The following is a 15,834-nucleotide window of genomic DNA, read 5'->3' as shown; positions in this document are numbered from 1 at the left end:
AAAAATGTTGTTTAGATTGCTAGCAAACGATAAAGGGCAGGTGATGTCGACGATATGCTGGGGAAGGCCGTTCCAATCTTTAGCTGCACGTGGGAAGAAGGAGGCTGAAAAAGTAACAGTTCGGGCACGTGGGCGAAAAACTTGAAACGTGTGGCTAAGTGATGAGTGAAAGAATTTGGTTGGTTGGTTCGTGGGGTTTAACGTCCCAAAGCAACTCAGGCTATGAGAGACGCCGTAGTGGAGGACTCCGGAATGTGGTACAGTGAAAGCGTGGCTATGCGACGACGAGCGGAAAGAGGCGATAGTGCTGATTTAGCTTTTAAGGCTGAAACACTGACGTCGTACGAGTAAGAAGAACGAATGAACCTTGTAGCGCGGTTTTGAACGGCTTCTAGATCGTTTATGAGGTTAATATGATGCGGGTCCCATATGGCGGATGTATATTCAAGTTTAGGTCTAATAAGTGACTTGTAGGGGAGAAATTTCACGTGATGCGAGGTGAGGCGAAGGTGACGTTTAAGAAATCCCAGAGTTTTGTTGTCAGATGATATCACGTTAGCAACATGTGCATTCCATGTTAGGTCATTAGATAATGTGACGCCTAAGTACTTGAAAGATGATATGATACAGATTCTATGGACTCGTTAGCGCTTTGTAATGGAAGGCATGACTCTTTTTGCGACGGGTAATAGAAAGAAGCTTGCATTTACTAGGGTTTAGGGTCATAAGCCAATTTTCGCATCACTGTTCAATTTAGTGAAGGTCCTGCTGGAGGGCTTCTTGATCAGTTATGTTTGTTACTTGGCGGTAAATTACGCAGTCGTCAGTGAACATTCGAATTTGGCAGGATACATACTGTGGGAGATCGTTAACATATATTAAAAACAGTAGGGGTGCAAGAACGGAGCCTTGTGGGATGCCGGATGTTACAGGGAGAGGGTTGGAAGAGTGGTTGTTTACAATGACTGACTGAAAACGATTTGTTAACAACAATCCTACTTTACAACAAGTCTGCTTTACTGTGAGAAAATAGACTGCAAAGCGTAAACAAACATGCGCACCATTTGTAACATGTACAGACGTGCTATTTGCAGTGCGGTTCTCCCCGGTGGTAGCTAGCAACCTCTTAGTAGCGTACATTTCCCCATGTAATCCTCATTTCGTGCTGTAACCTACCGCAGTGGTGTTGCATATCGGATGCATTTGCATGCAGAAAATGTTTTGAGGTTTATGACAGTAACAATAGTTATAATATTCCAGGTTACAGTAGTTATATTTCAAGGTGACTCAGTTTATCATGAGCGTGAAAATGTAATTGAAATACAAGTACAAAGTCAAGGACGGTCAGATGGACTGAAACGGGGGAAATAAGGCAGGGCCCTTATTTGCATTCTCTATTGTTTTGTTCTTGAGTACGTATGCTGTACCACTATGAGTACTATACCCCTATCCCTAACTTCACTAAGCGATTATCACATCCCTGTACAGCCAAATCACTATCACCAGCCCCTACGTGCATGTTGCTACAGCCGATGTCTTATAGTCAGTGGCATACTATGCCGGAGACGAGGAGCAGCCTCACCTCAGCCTTGTGCGAACCCTTGCTCAGCTCCCCGCTTCACCCTACCAAACTCATCTTTTCTTTATATTTATTGTTTCGTGACGATTCTTCTTGGTCATTTTCAGAGTGATTCTTAATAATTAAACCATTGTTTGCACTTCGTGACTTCATTACCACAAGCTGTGTATTCTGATTTAAGCCTGAAGGGAGGAATCAGTCACCATAGCTTTTTTGTATACATTAACTAGACAGAATGCTGGTCGAGTTGATTATAATCAATTTGATCAGCATTATGTAGAGTCTTATTATGTCGTTCCTTTTCTGGAATATAGCGAAAAACAGCGAATTTTGAAAAGGAGAGGCGCGACCTGTCCTCTGCTCCCTTTTTTTTTTTAGGTTTTCACCCTTTCCTTTTAAATGGGGACCAGACTCAGAACAGCAGATGGTGCCTAAAACTGCGCAGATACATTGCTATTACCTTCGTAAGAAAACTGAGCCACGTTGCACCAAAAATGAAGCTCAACGGTCTAGCCCCTGCTTGCTTTCTACAGAAATCCGCGGCATTCCGGTATGGCAATTTCGGTTCTCTGCGCTTGTTCTCTTGCTGACTACTTCTGAAAAGACATTATACAATGTTTCTAACCCATTCTTTGAATTCTCTTCCCCTGTATATTAGCGTTACACCCATCAGCTGTATTTCCATACCTTCTTGAAACAGAATAAGATATGAACATATGTATGATTATTCGCTACTCGTGGAAAACATCATGGTGAAATCAGCGCCGAAAAATGAGGACCAGTGGAAAAAGTAAGACACGACACAAGCGTTCGTGCCGTGCAGTAATCCTTCCTTCTCTTGCTTCTCGTTCTTTTTTTTTTTTGCTCTAACTTTACCACGAATGAAATTCAACTCACCCAACGTTATCCTTTAATAAGGAACATTAGTATTAAATGAATATGCATGCGAAAATGTGAACTGCTAGCAGCGATGCTATAAGTCATACAGTTAATGATGTAGCTTTCGACAGGCGCAAATCTGTTCGCATATATAGGGTGTGCGAATAGGAAGCAACGGAACCAAATAGCGAAAAGAAAAAAAAAGAAGCGAATGTTTATGTGATTATTAGCTACCTGTGCGAATATTTATAAAAAACAAATAGAAACACGCAAAAGCGGAGAACTAGCCTCGGGGCTAGAAGTTACGGTGTTGAAATTGTGCCTGATGAAAGACTCAACATTTTATTTAACTAAAGGGAACATGCAACACGACGACAGAAAGAAGTCAATTTAATATTACCTCTATGCACACAAACTCGATTCGGACGTGAGCCGCAGTAATAGAGTATTTTTGCCCTTTCTCATATGTCATAGGGATGAGGATAAGTAAACACCGCCACATGAATGGCGACGAACGGTTCTTAATCCAGCAGCAAATTCATCGCGGCAGCATGTTTTGCGGCGTCGCAATGGGCTTTCGGTTTTCAAACAGTGGTCGAAAAAAACTACGGTTGGCCTTATTTGGACTTCCTGCTAGTTATTCGAAAAATATTTAACAACTTTACAACATATTCAATTTGTTTTGAACTGGCACATTGTGATTTGTTCACTGGACAGATGGATGTTCGATTCGATATTCGAACATCTTGAAAAACGCAAACTTCTGCTTCTTCAGTTGGCTGAATTTGATACGAAGCCTATTTGTTCTGCTGCGAATTTTCATCCCACAGTACTGGTAAGATATACAACTACTATACTAAAAATTTCGTTTCGAAAATTATATACTAGTAAGGCGCTGCTCACGACCGAAGAACACCTGCGCATTCAGCCTCGCTCTTATTCAACTACGTATTTAAATTTTGCTAAGCAATAATGCTTAGCAAAATTAATATATTCAGAGGATGTCCACAAATGGTCCAAACATCCAATGTCACCTGTGAACATTATATGGATATTGAGCGGACCACTAGATGGAGATATCAGTTAGGGGACATTCAGGGGATATTATCTGGAGGATATTCTGTGAATGTTTGAAAGTTTCCTGAACAGCTTGACAAATGCAGTATTTAAGTACCAATGTAGTATTTCTACTTCAGATCTATCCCACTGAAATGATTCAATATGTGTTTTTTTCTAAACTAACTTTGTCTGAATGTTCTGTGGATGCAGTTCTCATGCCTTTAGCAATTGACAACCTATGTCAACACAAGTTTTGCATTGATGACATATATAGCAAGGCTTGCTGTGCTCAACTGCTCTATGGATCATTCCTGCTCTCCCCTGCTAATCTGGGTACAGATTGAGGCAGTTTTTACGCTGGTGGTTTTGGTGTAAGCAGTGAAAAAATGTGCAATAAAACTGAAGAAAGCAACGTGGTATTTCGATGCAAGTCATAAAAAACAACACTTGTGTGCTGGTGCACATTAAATGGCCTCCATATCGACAAAAATTAATTTTCAGCTCACTGCTACGCCACATTTTTACCCCAAGTGCAGCTTTGAGACATGAAACCCTGGATGCCATTGAAAACTATTCCTCCTGAATATGTCTTCATACGGTACACTTAGGCACAACAAGATGCTACAGGACTATGCCTGTTGCAGTGTCTTGTTCACAGCAGTAAAATAATGCAAGGTGCACATATATTTATTTCTATTCGTATACCTTGCAGACTGCATGAAATTATGGCATGGCATGGCAGTCTGGGAGAGGGTATTGCAATCAAACAAGCGAACAAGAAATGGTGAACATGCACTGATCGATTAAACATATAAAGTGAACAATCAGGCAAGACTTCAACAAAACGAAAGATACAGTTGAAAGCTATTCATAGAACTGCCGCATACAAAATAAATGTAAGAAACAAGCAAACAAGTACAAAAAACGCAGCACCGTAGCTGTACAAAGAAGTAAACTAAAACTACATGCCAACTGCTTCTTGGTCCCACCACTGCCCTATCACATCCTCCTCCCCCTCGTCAGGCCTTCCTTCTCAAGGTGATAGCAGTATATAAAATGCTGCCAATGACGAATGCTTTGCCCAAAGACAAGTCCTCTTGTCGAAACACTGGCTAGTGCCTGAGGACTTTTGTTCATTTGCTCTGCACTCTTCCAATACATACAGCAAGTTAGGGTTCTCAACAAAATACAAAAAATACACACATGAACAAAACACCTGATTACATAAGCATATCAAAGAAAACACAACTCATGGCTGCTCTTCTGGACCAGTTATCTTTGTTGCATTTGGATAATTTCTGAAACTGCAGCACATGTCCACTTCTTTAAATGTATCAATTGAAATATATTTCTGTACAATAACAAAACAGAAAGCTAAGGGTACTGGCACAAGCTGCATATTTCTTGCTTAACTGCCTTTCTAGATCATCCGCACATTAGTGACACCTGCTGTAGGTTCTCAAAATTTGAGCTTTGATGAGTATATGAGGTAGAGGAGCACCAATCTGGATGGACAAATAGCTAGTAAATGCTTATGTTGTGTTCACATTGAAGTCGAAAGATGAGTGGCATGAATTTGTGTCCACTTTGTTCGTGTAGTCATCTTTTTTGGTTTTCATAAAGTTGTCACACCAAATGGCCCACGCCAGTAGGCTCGTACACAGAGTGCCTAGTGTACACTTGCCTGCCTCAGACAATGCTATCTTTTCGACATAGCACCTGTAATGCGATAAATAACTCTTGCCTTTGCCCAGCAGACAGAAATAAGAGATACTGACTCAGAAGAATATGTATCAAACAGGCCAACAGTCTTTGCAACTATGAAAGCGTCAGAAATATCTGCCCTCTTTAGATGAGGCAGTTGAGTAAGAATTTCGACAGCTGAAAACTGAACTAAGTAAAAGAAAGAATTACACACCACTAGTGGAAGCCAAAGCAATGAGCTTGTCATGTTGTATGCAGCACTAACCCAGGGCTGTGGCCGTCGATTTTCCGTTTGAAAGAAACAATCTTTACTTGACAGGAGAATTAGCTGAATAATGCTCACTAGCAACGCACTCAACCATGAAGCAGCAGTGGCAAGTAGAAAGGTGACTGCTGTTGTTTTATCACGTTAAAGCTCCAGGTGATCGAAATTACCCAAAGACCTCCACTACAGTGTCCCTCATAGCCAGAGTCACATTGGGACGTTAAGCCCATTGAAGTAAACCAAACTATAAGTGTTTGCCCTGTAAATTTTTTTCTCAAAATGAAAAAAAAAAAATCTGACACTAGTATCATTCCAAAAAGCCTTGACTGCTGACTTCCCTTATGTATTTTATGTGTGCAGTAAGGGAAAAACTACCGATTTACTTCCAAATGGTAGCAAGACTGCCTTCCTGACGTTGTTAAATGGCCGGAATTTTAACTGCGACAGTTTGGAGACACCGGCAACACCAATTCGGCTTGATTCGAATGGCTCTGTGTAAAGATTCTCTTTAGATTTGTACTCGTGGCCTATAACACAAGAGGAAGACATGCCCTCCACAAATGCGAAGTTCTTTACCTCGATAATGTGGCCATCAACAATGCAACAATTGTCCGGCCTGCTGCAAGTGATCTTGAAGCTATCGGTCTTCGCAACAGAATACTCAGGGGGCTTACAGCCTTCAGGAAGCAGCCCTCTGTTATGAGCTCCATCGAAACTGAGCTCACTCAATGTACTTTTGCTATTTCGCAACTTCACTTGGACATGTTCCTTTTCGATCATTCGGTTGTACAGTTGCTGCAGCAATACCCCTGGCTTCCGAAGCTCCTTTTTAATTTGCTGGAGGCAATTCTCGAAAGGTAATGCACTGTAATTATCCAAGGGACCGAAAACACTCACATCATCCGCAAGGTGCAAGAGGCAGTGCACATTAAATGAAACATGCTCTTTCCCATACTATCTAGCAAATTCAGAAACAAAGTGCTGCAACAGAAGGCGTGCATAGGAGCACTGTTGAATGCAGAGGTCTTTGCTCACCAGTACTGATATAGCATAGTGGAGAACAAGGAAGTTCGAATATAATGCTGGTGTCAAGATATCTACGAGAACACGAGGCCCTGTATACAATAGAAAAAGCCGGAGCTCAGTAGCCTTCCACCGGTCGAAGTCAGTTATAGGCCTCCCTTTGCGCACAAACTTTGCAGGGATGTTGCAGCTAGCATCTAAAATTTCTTGAGAGAGCTGTGTCCGGCAAGTAGGCCCAATACGAACTGCCAGTGGTCCAAAAAGCCACAGATGTATTAACTTTCTCGTTACACCCAAACAAACCAGATGCATGTAATCAAATGGTACATCTCTCACACAATCAATGGGTAGTCTCAGTAGAGCCGATGTACCATGGTGGTGCCCCTCGTCCATTTGTTCTCTAAACGAAGAATCTGTTCTCGGAGTTCCAGCTGTTGAAGGAAGAGCAACTCTGCTATTCAAATAATCGCCTTCTGTTTCACAGCGTGGACAACTTGAGTACCTCGTATGTGACTTTGTCATTAGCACAAATGATCTTGCAGGAGCATCGCAAACAAAGCTGTGTATTTGCACTGCATAGTGAGAATTCTGGGCAGCTAGGCCATTTTCCAACAAGTGAAGTAGCTCATCAACAAATGATGCAAGGTATTCATTTGCATCAGGTGGTTTTGATGTCCCGGCAAAACACCAACAGGGAATGGGGCGAGCCCTTTGCAGTTGGTTACCAAACATAACATAGGCCAAATTTGTGTGCGGGAGCTTTTAGCCACCGGAAGACCATCAATGTTGAAAGACAGAGACAGAGTTGATGGCACACTGTCCACTGTTTTCAGAGCTTCAAGTAGGCCTCGGAACAATCCAAAGTGGCAGTACTGCCCCAGCCCCATGTTAACAATGTTAACTCCAGGCTGTCTAGGAGTTTTAAGAAGAGCACGGGCGTCGCTCGGCAAACCTTTGAAACAGTGGTGGTTCTTCAGTACCTTTAGCAATGAGGTAACTGCTGTTTGCTTAATCTGATGGGTCACAGCCCAGGCCTGAAGTTCTTCGGCAAAACTGTTATAAGGGCTGCCCATTCTGGTTCCTTGCACATAGTCAATCAATCCAACACTATTCTCATTGGCATCTGTGAAATCTGGAACAAGGTTGGATTCCCAATCGGCTGTCGACGCACTTGTATTTATCACGGCACACTCAGCTACACCAGGACGAGTCGGTACCTCGCCAGACGTACTTGAAGCATCGGCCACCTCTGAAGTTTCGTTTGATCCAATCTGAGGAACCTGCGTGTCACACAATGCTGTAGCGACACGTCTTACTTGATACCAAGCTTTTTTCTATACTGCGGATTTGTGCTTGGCCTTCGGCATAGTTCCTGCGTTAAGGGGCTTCTTGCCTTTCCTCAGCACGTTCTAGTGGTTACCACAGTATTTATGCAACTGTAATACACAGAGCCGCGCTCACACTTTTTGGTCACACTGCCTTGAGTCAACGATGCAAATCATTTTTATCACCTGCCACACCGCTGGCCGCAAAGTACACTTCTGCACCGCACTATGGTAACCGCACTAGCCACCGGGCCGCCGCCTTCGCCACCATAGCTTCGCGGCCATATTTGTTCACAGGGCAATTTGACTTGTCTTGTCTTGATTTGCGACGTACTAAAACACAATACTATAAGGTGCCCGGTGCAGAATTTTATTATTGCTTCTAACTAAATGCAGACAATTGAAAAACAAAACATTGCACAATATTGTTGGAGTATTTTTTTGTTGAGTTGTCCGAAGAATTTCAGGATGAAGCACTGACGACACTACGTGGCAAGAAGGTAGCAGCAGTAGCAGCACCGCCATCACCACCACTATTTTCGACGCATGTTTCGGCGGCAGCGAGTGTCGGCATAGATTGGCGGCTATTTGGCGTGTCATCGAGTGCGCTTTTGCGTTTGACTTGTCGAGAGACTCGCCAATTTTTCACTGGCGTTTTTCAGTGAATCAGGTGTGACAGTTCAACCAAAGGTTAGTGCATTTTCTGTTTCAATTCGCTGATACCATGTGAAGGCCCACGGCACTTCCCACCGCGGTTGTCATTCCCATATCGCAGCGTGCACATGGAATTCGCATCCGCTGCCATGGGAGGGAAAATGTAGCCTTGGCAACGGCGTTATGCGTGGTTCTTGCGATTCCGATTTCGCAACATCCCAACCTTTCTGGAATAAATATTGCGCTTGGAAGTCACCTAAACTATGGAGGTTCCTGCTTGCCGCCCATGTTGATGCTTTGTTCACGTGGGGTGATCAACATGTAGCCTCGTGTTTGGTACGATGGTCGTTCTTGATCACACCTTTGTTGAGAAATATCACAGTTGTGAAACATCAGGAACTAGGTTCTTAGTCTTTGCAAAAAAAACGAGTTTGAAGAAAGACATCTGGCTGGGTAAGATTCTTTTTTCGGTGAATATTGGCCGATAAAAACGATAGTTTGTGAGCTGATGTGGTCTCGATGGGATTTTAATAATGCTAAACACTCGACTCCGGTAGTTTTCATCCATTAAGATTCGTTTTGGCTGCTTTGTTGTCTCTTTTAGCTGTCATTCGCGATTGTCGAGTTTGTACACTGGGAAGAGGTGGAGGTCGTGCCTGCAACGTGGATTGATGGCGACATCTGTGTATGGCCCGGCGGCAAACCTGAGAGAATTAATAGACTCGTTAAGGCCTCCGCAGAGCCACAGAATGAGTGGCAGCAACATGCTGCCCGCGTCAAAGGAGTGTTCTGTAAGTTCTGATATTTTTATATCTGCTGCGCAAACAGCAAGGCCTGTGCATGATATTTAATGTTTCTGTGTTGGCGTGTGTTCAGGATGCTTGTTCGTCCCATTTCAAACGTTCGAGCTGCCGATAGTTGCTTGCAATATTTGAGCTTTGAGAAGCCATGATTCAGGGCTGTAGAATAATTTAGACAGCTATTAGGAATATGTAATGTTCACTGGCATTTTCAGAAAATAGCAAGGAGAGATAAGAATGCCTTCTTGAACATACAGTGTCAAGCAGTTGAGGACAACAGCCAATTAAGGAACACAAGAGCTCTGTATAAGACAATCTAAGATATCAAAGGAAGCTTCTGTGCTAAGCTGGGCGTGATAAAGGACAAACGAGGCAAGGACCTCACTGAAGCCTCAGAGATAAAGAAGAGGTGGCAGGAATACACAGAAGAACTGTACAAGAAGAACCGGGATGTTTTACTAACCCAACATAGGACGGTTGTGATCACTGATCTCGAGCCGGGCATCCTGAATTGTGAAGTTGAATGGGCCTTAGCCAGCCTTGCTAAGAACAAAGCTAGCGGAATTGATGGTATTCCAGCTGAGTTGCTTCAAAACCTCAACCACGACGCTGTTAACACACTGCATACATTATGTCAAAAGATTTGGACAACCCTGCAGTGGCCACAGGATTGGAGGAGGTCAGTTTACATCCCCATTCCGAAGAAAGGCAGTGCCAAAGATTGTTCCAACTACCGCACGATCGCGCTTATTTCGCATGCTAGCAAGGTGATGTTAAAAATCCTGCAAGGTAGGCTGCAGCAGTATGTGGTTCGGGAGCTTCCGGACGTGCAAGCTGGGTTTCGCAAGGGCAGAGGAACTAGAGACCAAATTGCCAACCTTCGCTGGATCATGGAAAAAGCAAGAGAGTTCCAGAAACCCATTTACTTCTGCTTTATTGATTATGCGAAAGCGTTTGACTGCGTAGATCACAGCAGATTGTGGCAAGCTCTCCAAGAGATGGGAGTTCCAATTCACCTCATCTGTCTCCTCAGGAACCTTTATGAAGGGCAAGAGGCCACAGTCAGAACTGGGCATGGTCTTACTGATTGGTTTCCGATTGAGAAAGGGGTGAGGCAAGGCTGCATACTGTCGCCCTGCCTATTTAACCTATATGCAGAGTGCATCATGAGGAAGGCCGGTCTGGACGAGTCTTCAGCTGGAGTGAAGATCGCTGGAAAACGCATCAACAACCTTAGATATGCGGATAATACCACTTTAATGGCAGAAAGTGACGTGGAATTCAAGAGACATCTGATGCACGTACAAGAAGAGAGTGAGAAGTTTGGGCTTAAAGTGAACATTAAAAAGACAAAGATCATGGCGTCTTGCCCTATCAAGTCCTGGAGCATCAATGGACAAGAAGTGGAAGCTGTGACAGATTTTCTGTTCTTGGGTGCCAAGATTACCTCGGAAGGAGACTGCAGCCATGAAATTAGGAGACGCCTGCTTCTGGGAAAGAGAGCAATGGTTAGCCTTGACCGCCTAGTAAAGAGCAGAGACATTAGTCTGCAAACCAAGATCCGTATAACCCGTGCTATGGTCTTTCCAGTTGTGATGTATTGATGCGAGAGTTGGACTGTGAAAAAGGCTGACCGCCGAAGAATTGACGCCTTTGAATTGTGGTGCTGGCGAAGACTCTCAAGAGTTCCTTGGAAAGCCAGAAGATCAAATCAGTCGATATTGTCGACCATAAACCCTGACTGCTCATTGGAGGGTCAAAGTCTAAAGTTAAAGCTCAGCTACTTTGGTCATCTGATGAGAAGAGAGGAGTCGCTGGAGAAAGATTTGATGTTGGGAAAGGTTGAGGGTCGCTGGAGAAGGGGTGGGCAGCGAACGCGATGGTTAGATGGCATTCTCGAGGCATTGCAGATGAAGCTATGTGATGTTAAGAAGATAGTGAGAGACCGGAAAGCGTGTCGTGATATGGTCCATAGGGTCACGAAGAGTCGGACACGACTGAACGCCTGAACTGAACTGAACTGAACTGAACTGGCATTTTGCAAACACATCGGAGTAGGTGCATTTCATTCCCACTGAAACGGAGCTGCCTTTCGGCCGGGAAGCGCATTTTGCGGTCGTGGACAAAGTTAAAACCATTCCGATATAACATGCCCGATATTGTGCCTCAGCGAAACATTGGTGTCTTTTCGTTATGACAGTGGACCGTTCAACAGCAAAACATATCTAGTTTTCACGAGCGTGACATGCAAAGGCTTCAGGAATTTTTGCTGCCATCTTCAGGCACTAAGCAGGCCGGCAGGAGCTGAGGGGGGCGGATAGATCCACACACAGACGCTACACTTTGTATCCGTTTCCCACGTGGCCCCGCTGCGGTGATGCAGTGGTTAGGGCGCTCAACTACTGTGCCCAGAGATGCGGGATCAAATCCCGGCCTCGGTGGCAGCTTTTCGATAGAGGCGGAAGGCAAGGCGTCCATGTGCTGGGCGATTTCAGTGCGCGTTAAAAAACCCCAGGTGGTCGAAACTTCCGGAGCCCTCCGCGTTGGCGTCTCTCATAGCCTGATTCGCTTTGAGACGTTACATCCCATAAACTAAACAAAAACTGTACCCCATAAATCAAACCAAAACTGTTAGGTAATTGCAGGAATTGCTAAAGTTATACTGAAAGGCTGTTCGGCCTTGAGCTCTGCAGAAACTGCTGCTTTGTGGCCCAATGGTTAGCATCTAAAGTGAACATGCATATCAGGATATAGTATGCATCAGCTGAAATGCTAGTTCAGTGTTTGACACCTTTAGTTGATCAAAGAAGACATTCAACCTTTTTACATCCTCTCTTTCTGTCCCTTTCTCTCTCTATGTATATATGTATTTATAATATGTTCATGTTCTCTATTTCTAGCACCATATGAGAGTGCGAGGAAAATATTAGGAAAAGCAGAAGTTACCTCAGACTTGACATCAAGAGATGATGAACGGAGACGGGTTGTCTCAAAACCAAAATGTTTTTGTCGGAGTCAGGATCTGACGACGGGAGACCTCCAAAGAAACGGAAGGCAGGCAAAAAGGTGCATAAACCATATCCAGCTGTACCATTGGCGTTTCCAGCACCATCCACGTTAGGTGTGTATGACCTATTTGGGTATGCTTGAGCATAAGAAGTGGATGAGTCATGGGAACAAAATAGGCCTAACTTCTTGTCAACAATGATTACTCTTAACTTGTTTCAGATGAAGCACAGCATAACGCCCATGTCACGGCAGCTATTGGATCAGGTATTTCTATAATGTGGTATTTGTAAACAAATTCTGAAAACGCTCAAGCTTGTTTACATTTTCAGGTGCTAGTACACCAACTGGATCTAACATTCACACCTAAGGTGGGTCAAGCTAGTTTTATATTCTTAAGAAAAAGGGCTGTTAGCTAATGTGCTCTTTTAATGGACCTTTTTCACGTTGGGAGAGCGCCCCTAGCCGCGGCCGCTGAATCACATCTGGTGGTCCGAGCGGTTCGCGTGGCTCAGTCAGTTTGGTGTTCCGTGTGCGGGTGAACGGATGCTGTAGCTTTCGTGTTCTTCCGATCCTTCCGTCTGTAGTGTTTCGTTACGCCTTTGCCTTAAACACTGCGAACATTTTGTTTCTGTGCAATTGACAATGTTTTCGCAGCCGGATTTTGCGCAAATTTTGGACGAGAGCAATCAGTGGACCAGCAACCTGACTTCTGTGCCGCCGATCAGTGGCAGCGTGATTGACGTGCACTTCGGAACATCAAACCGGCAACTGCGGAAAGGATGGGCATTTAAAGAGGAAAAATACATTGGCCGCATTGAATGTTGCATTCATCAGCATACGCCCGAGTGCAAACTGGTGATACTGCGAAGCATCTGTCTGTGCTCGATGAAGCCTGGGCACTACAGACAGGTCGCAGCAGTATGCGATGACGGACATGCAAAAGTAGCGCAAGCATACTGTGACTGCGTTGCTGGGTTAGTACACATTCTTTTGACTTTTGAAAGGTCCGCTCATATATACTGCCCTGCTTTTCGTTTAGTCTTGAATCCCTCTGTCGAAACGGCGATATAACGAGTGGTGTGATGTATACGGTTTCTTGTTCTCGTAGCGCATTGAGCGGTTATTTTTTGTTCCTTTTCTAAGTCATAAATACTTTAAGCATTGGTACGGCCTGTTTCACACACCTATTTAACGCTGGATTTTTAAGCGCTCGGCGCCAGAGATCGGTTACGTGCATGTGTTACATTGGTTTTCAGTATGATCGTCACCAGTGTATATTTTTCTCTGTGCAACCGCTGGATTCTAAACATGCACGAAGTATAATAATGGATACCTGCCAAAGTAGCATGCAGAAGCGCGTGCATAGAAGCCGTTTGCATGTATTCCAAAAAGGTTGTTTTCGAACTGTTGTCAACGCGCTCTTTTGCAGACTGAGCCAGAGGTACCAGCACGTCGCTGCCCTCCTTTTTGCTGTTCGCAGCATTCAGAGCCCTTCGTGCACAGACATGCCATGCCGATGGATGGCACCAACACAAGGCAAGGCTATTTTACATTTTACTCAGCACTTGAACTACATTGTCTACCTACATTTACAGGGAGAAATAAAATTCGGGCATGGTAGCTGATATGCGTGAAATGTATCTGTGCTATCACGCGACAAAAAAAAAAAAGACAGATACCCAATACCGCATCTTTCATTGTTTTTCTTTCATCTGATGCAGCAATCTTTCATTGGTTTCTTTCATGTTGCTTGCGCATCATTTTGTTGTGCTGCTATTTAAAGTGTGACATATGGGCATCCAGCACATGGTTATTGTTGCATTCAAAGGACATCTTCAGTCCAGTTTTGCATTTGGAGTTTGCTTCAAACAGCTGTATTTTATTTGTTGAACTCATTGGTCATGTGGCTTGAGGCTCATGCATGGAGTTGCTGAGAAAGACAATAATAAGAGACAAAATATATTTATTTGCCAAGTAGACTGACTTGTGGACAGATTAATGCAAAGCGGTTCAAATATACACGCGGCAGTGTTCTCTACAAGTGGCGATTTTTCTCACTTGCAGGTCAAAACCGTCTTTTGACAAAGCCTCTGGTTGACATAACCTTCAAAAAACACGTCGTCAACAAAATAGTGCCAGCAAAGCGCAAGCGACGACTGCCATCTGATTATTCATCGACCATCTATTCGGACTGTTCAAGCTTCGCAAAGAAAATTGCTGAAGATACACCACACTTAGTATGGAACAGGTATTCCACAAGCAAACTAGCAGTACTCAGCAACACCAGTGTGATTTCGGACACAGAAGACCTACATTCAGAGAAATGTTTGGCAGAAATAAGGAGCCACTTTGAGCAGCTCGTCCCACTGAAAACAGTTCAGCAAGAGGACCTCTGTTTCAAAACGCTTGGCCAAAGCGAAAATGCACTGTGGGCCAATGAAAGGGCTGGTCGCCTAACAGCGTCAAATTTCAAGCGAATCCTTTGCTGCAGAAAACCTGAAGGACTTGTAAAGGATATTTTATATCCAAAAAGACAAGTACTCCGCCACGACGACCCAAGAATGTATGGACTGCAGAATGAGGAAGTAGCTGTACAGCAGTACACTCAAATAATGCAGCTGTATGACAAAGATGTGACCATAAGCAACACAGGCCTCCATATTCATGGAGAATATTCTTTTATTGCTGCATCCCCAGACCGTCTTGTGACTGATGGAGGCATTGCTGGGCTTCTGGAGGTGAAATGTTCATCGTCAAAAGCTGGTCAGAAAGTGCTGGATGCATGCCGCGACAAAGCATTCTGTGCTGAAGTTATTAATGGAGAAGTGTGCCTAAAGCGTACACATGCATACTTTTACCAGATACAGGGACAACTTGGCGTCAGTCGCAAAGCATGGTGTGACTTTGTGCTGTGGACTGGTCACCTCGAACTGCAGCACTCTGTATCAGTTCAGAGGATTTATTTCGATAGTCAAGTGTGGGATGAAATTCTGCACGGACTTCTTTATTTTTACAGAGCTGCAGTTATTCCAGAGATTATTACACGCCGCATAAAGCACCTCGGATTTTTGTACACAACTGGTGCTGGCTATGTACCATTTCAGAAGTTCAAGGAAGGATTTTACATTGTTGATGAACTGGACGAGCCACTGAAGCTGAAACTTAGGAAGTTGAAATTGTAGTAATCCCGATCGCCATCAGCTCGCGCGCCAACCCGAAGAGGTAGACGAAGTGGAGCCGGAGCCTTGTTAGCACTGCACCGTTGATTCGAACGCTACCTTCGTCGCCTTGGTTTGCGGACGTTGCTTACGGTCTTGGTACCCCAAGAAACACCTTACACTTGGTGGAGGTATCTCGGTCGTCACCCCAGTCCTCCTCGCAAATTTCGCCCTGGAACTTCGAAACCGCACGCTACCGCCTTCGGTCACAACCATGCAGGACGCTCCCAGCCAACCATCGGCGCCCATCCCTGCCACTCCTACCACCATCTTCTGTCCCGGGGCACAACGCCCCCGTGACCCACCTTTCTTCAGTGGT

At 44.3% G+C, this 15,834-nt stretch overlaps 1 protein-coding gene across 1 annotated transcript; it reads left to right on the top strand.

The window, feature by feature from the left end:
• Positions 1-12,939: 12,939 nt before the first annotated feature.
• LOC146188480 (uncharacterized) lies at positions 12,940-15,479 on the top strand. The gene is made up of 3 exons (XM_084605056.1): positions 12,940-13,271; positions 13,727-13,833; positions 14,362-15,479. Exons 1-3 carry the CDS (start codon positions 12,940-12,942, stop codon positions 15,477-15,479), a joined length of 1,557 nt encoding a protein of 518 aa, XP_084461182.1.
• Positions 15,480-15,834: the final 355 nt, after the last annotated feature.

Source organism: Amblyomma maculatum, chromosome 5 (genome assembly GCF_055883805.1).
Source record: "Amblyomma maculatum isolate TAMU_Amacu chromosome 5, ASM5588380v1, whole genome shotgun sequence".
Taxonomy (NCBI): domain Eukaryota; kingdom Metazoa; phylum Arthropoda; class Arachnida; order Ixodida; family Ixodidae; genus Amblyomma; species Amblyomma maculatum.
Note: the sequence above shows the minus strand (reverse complement) of the source record. Positions and strands in the feature narration are given on the sequence as shown.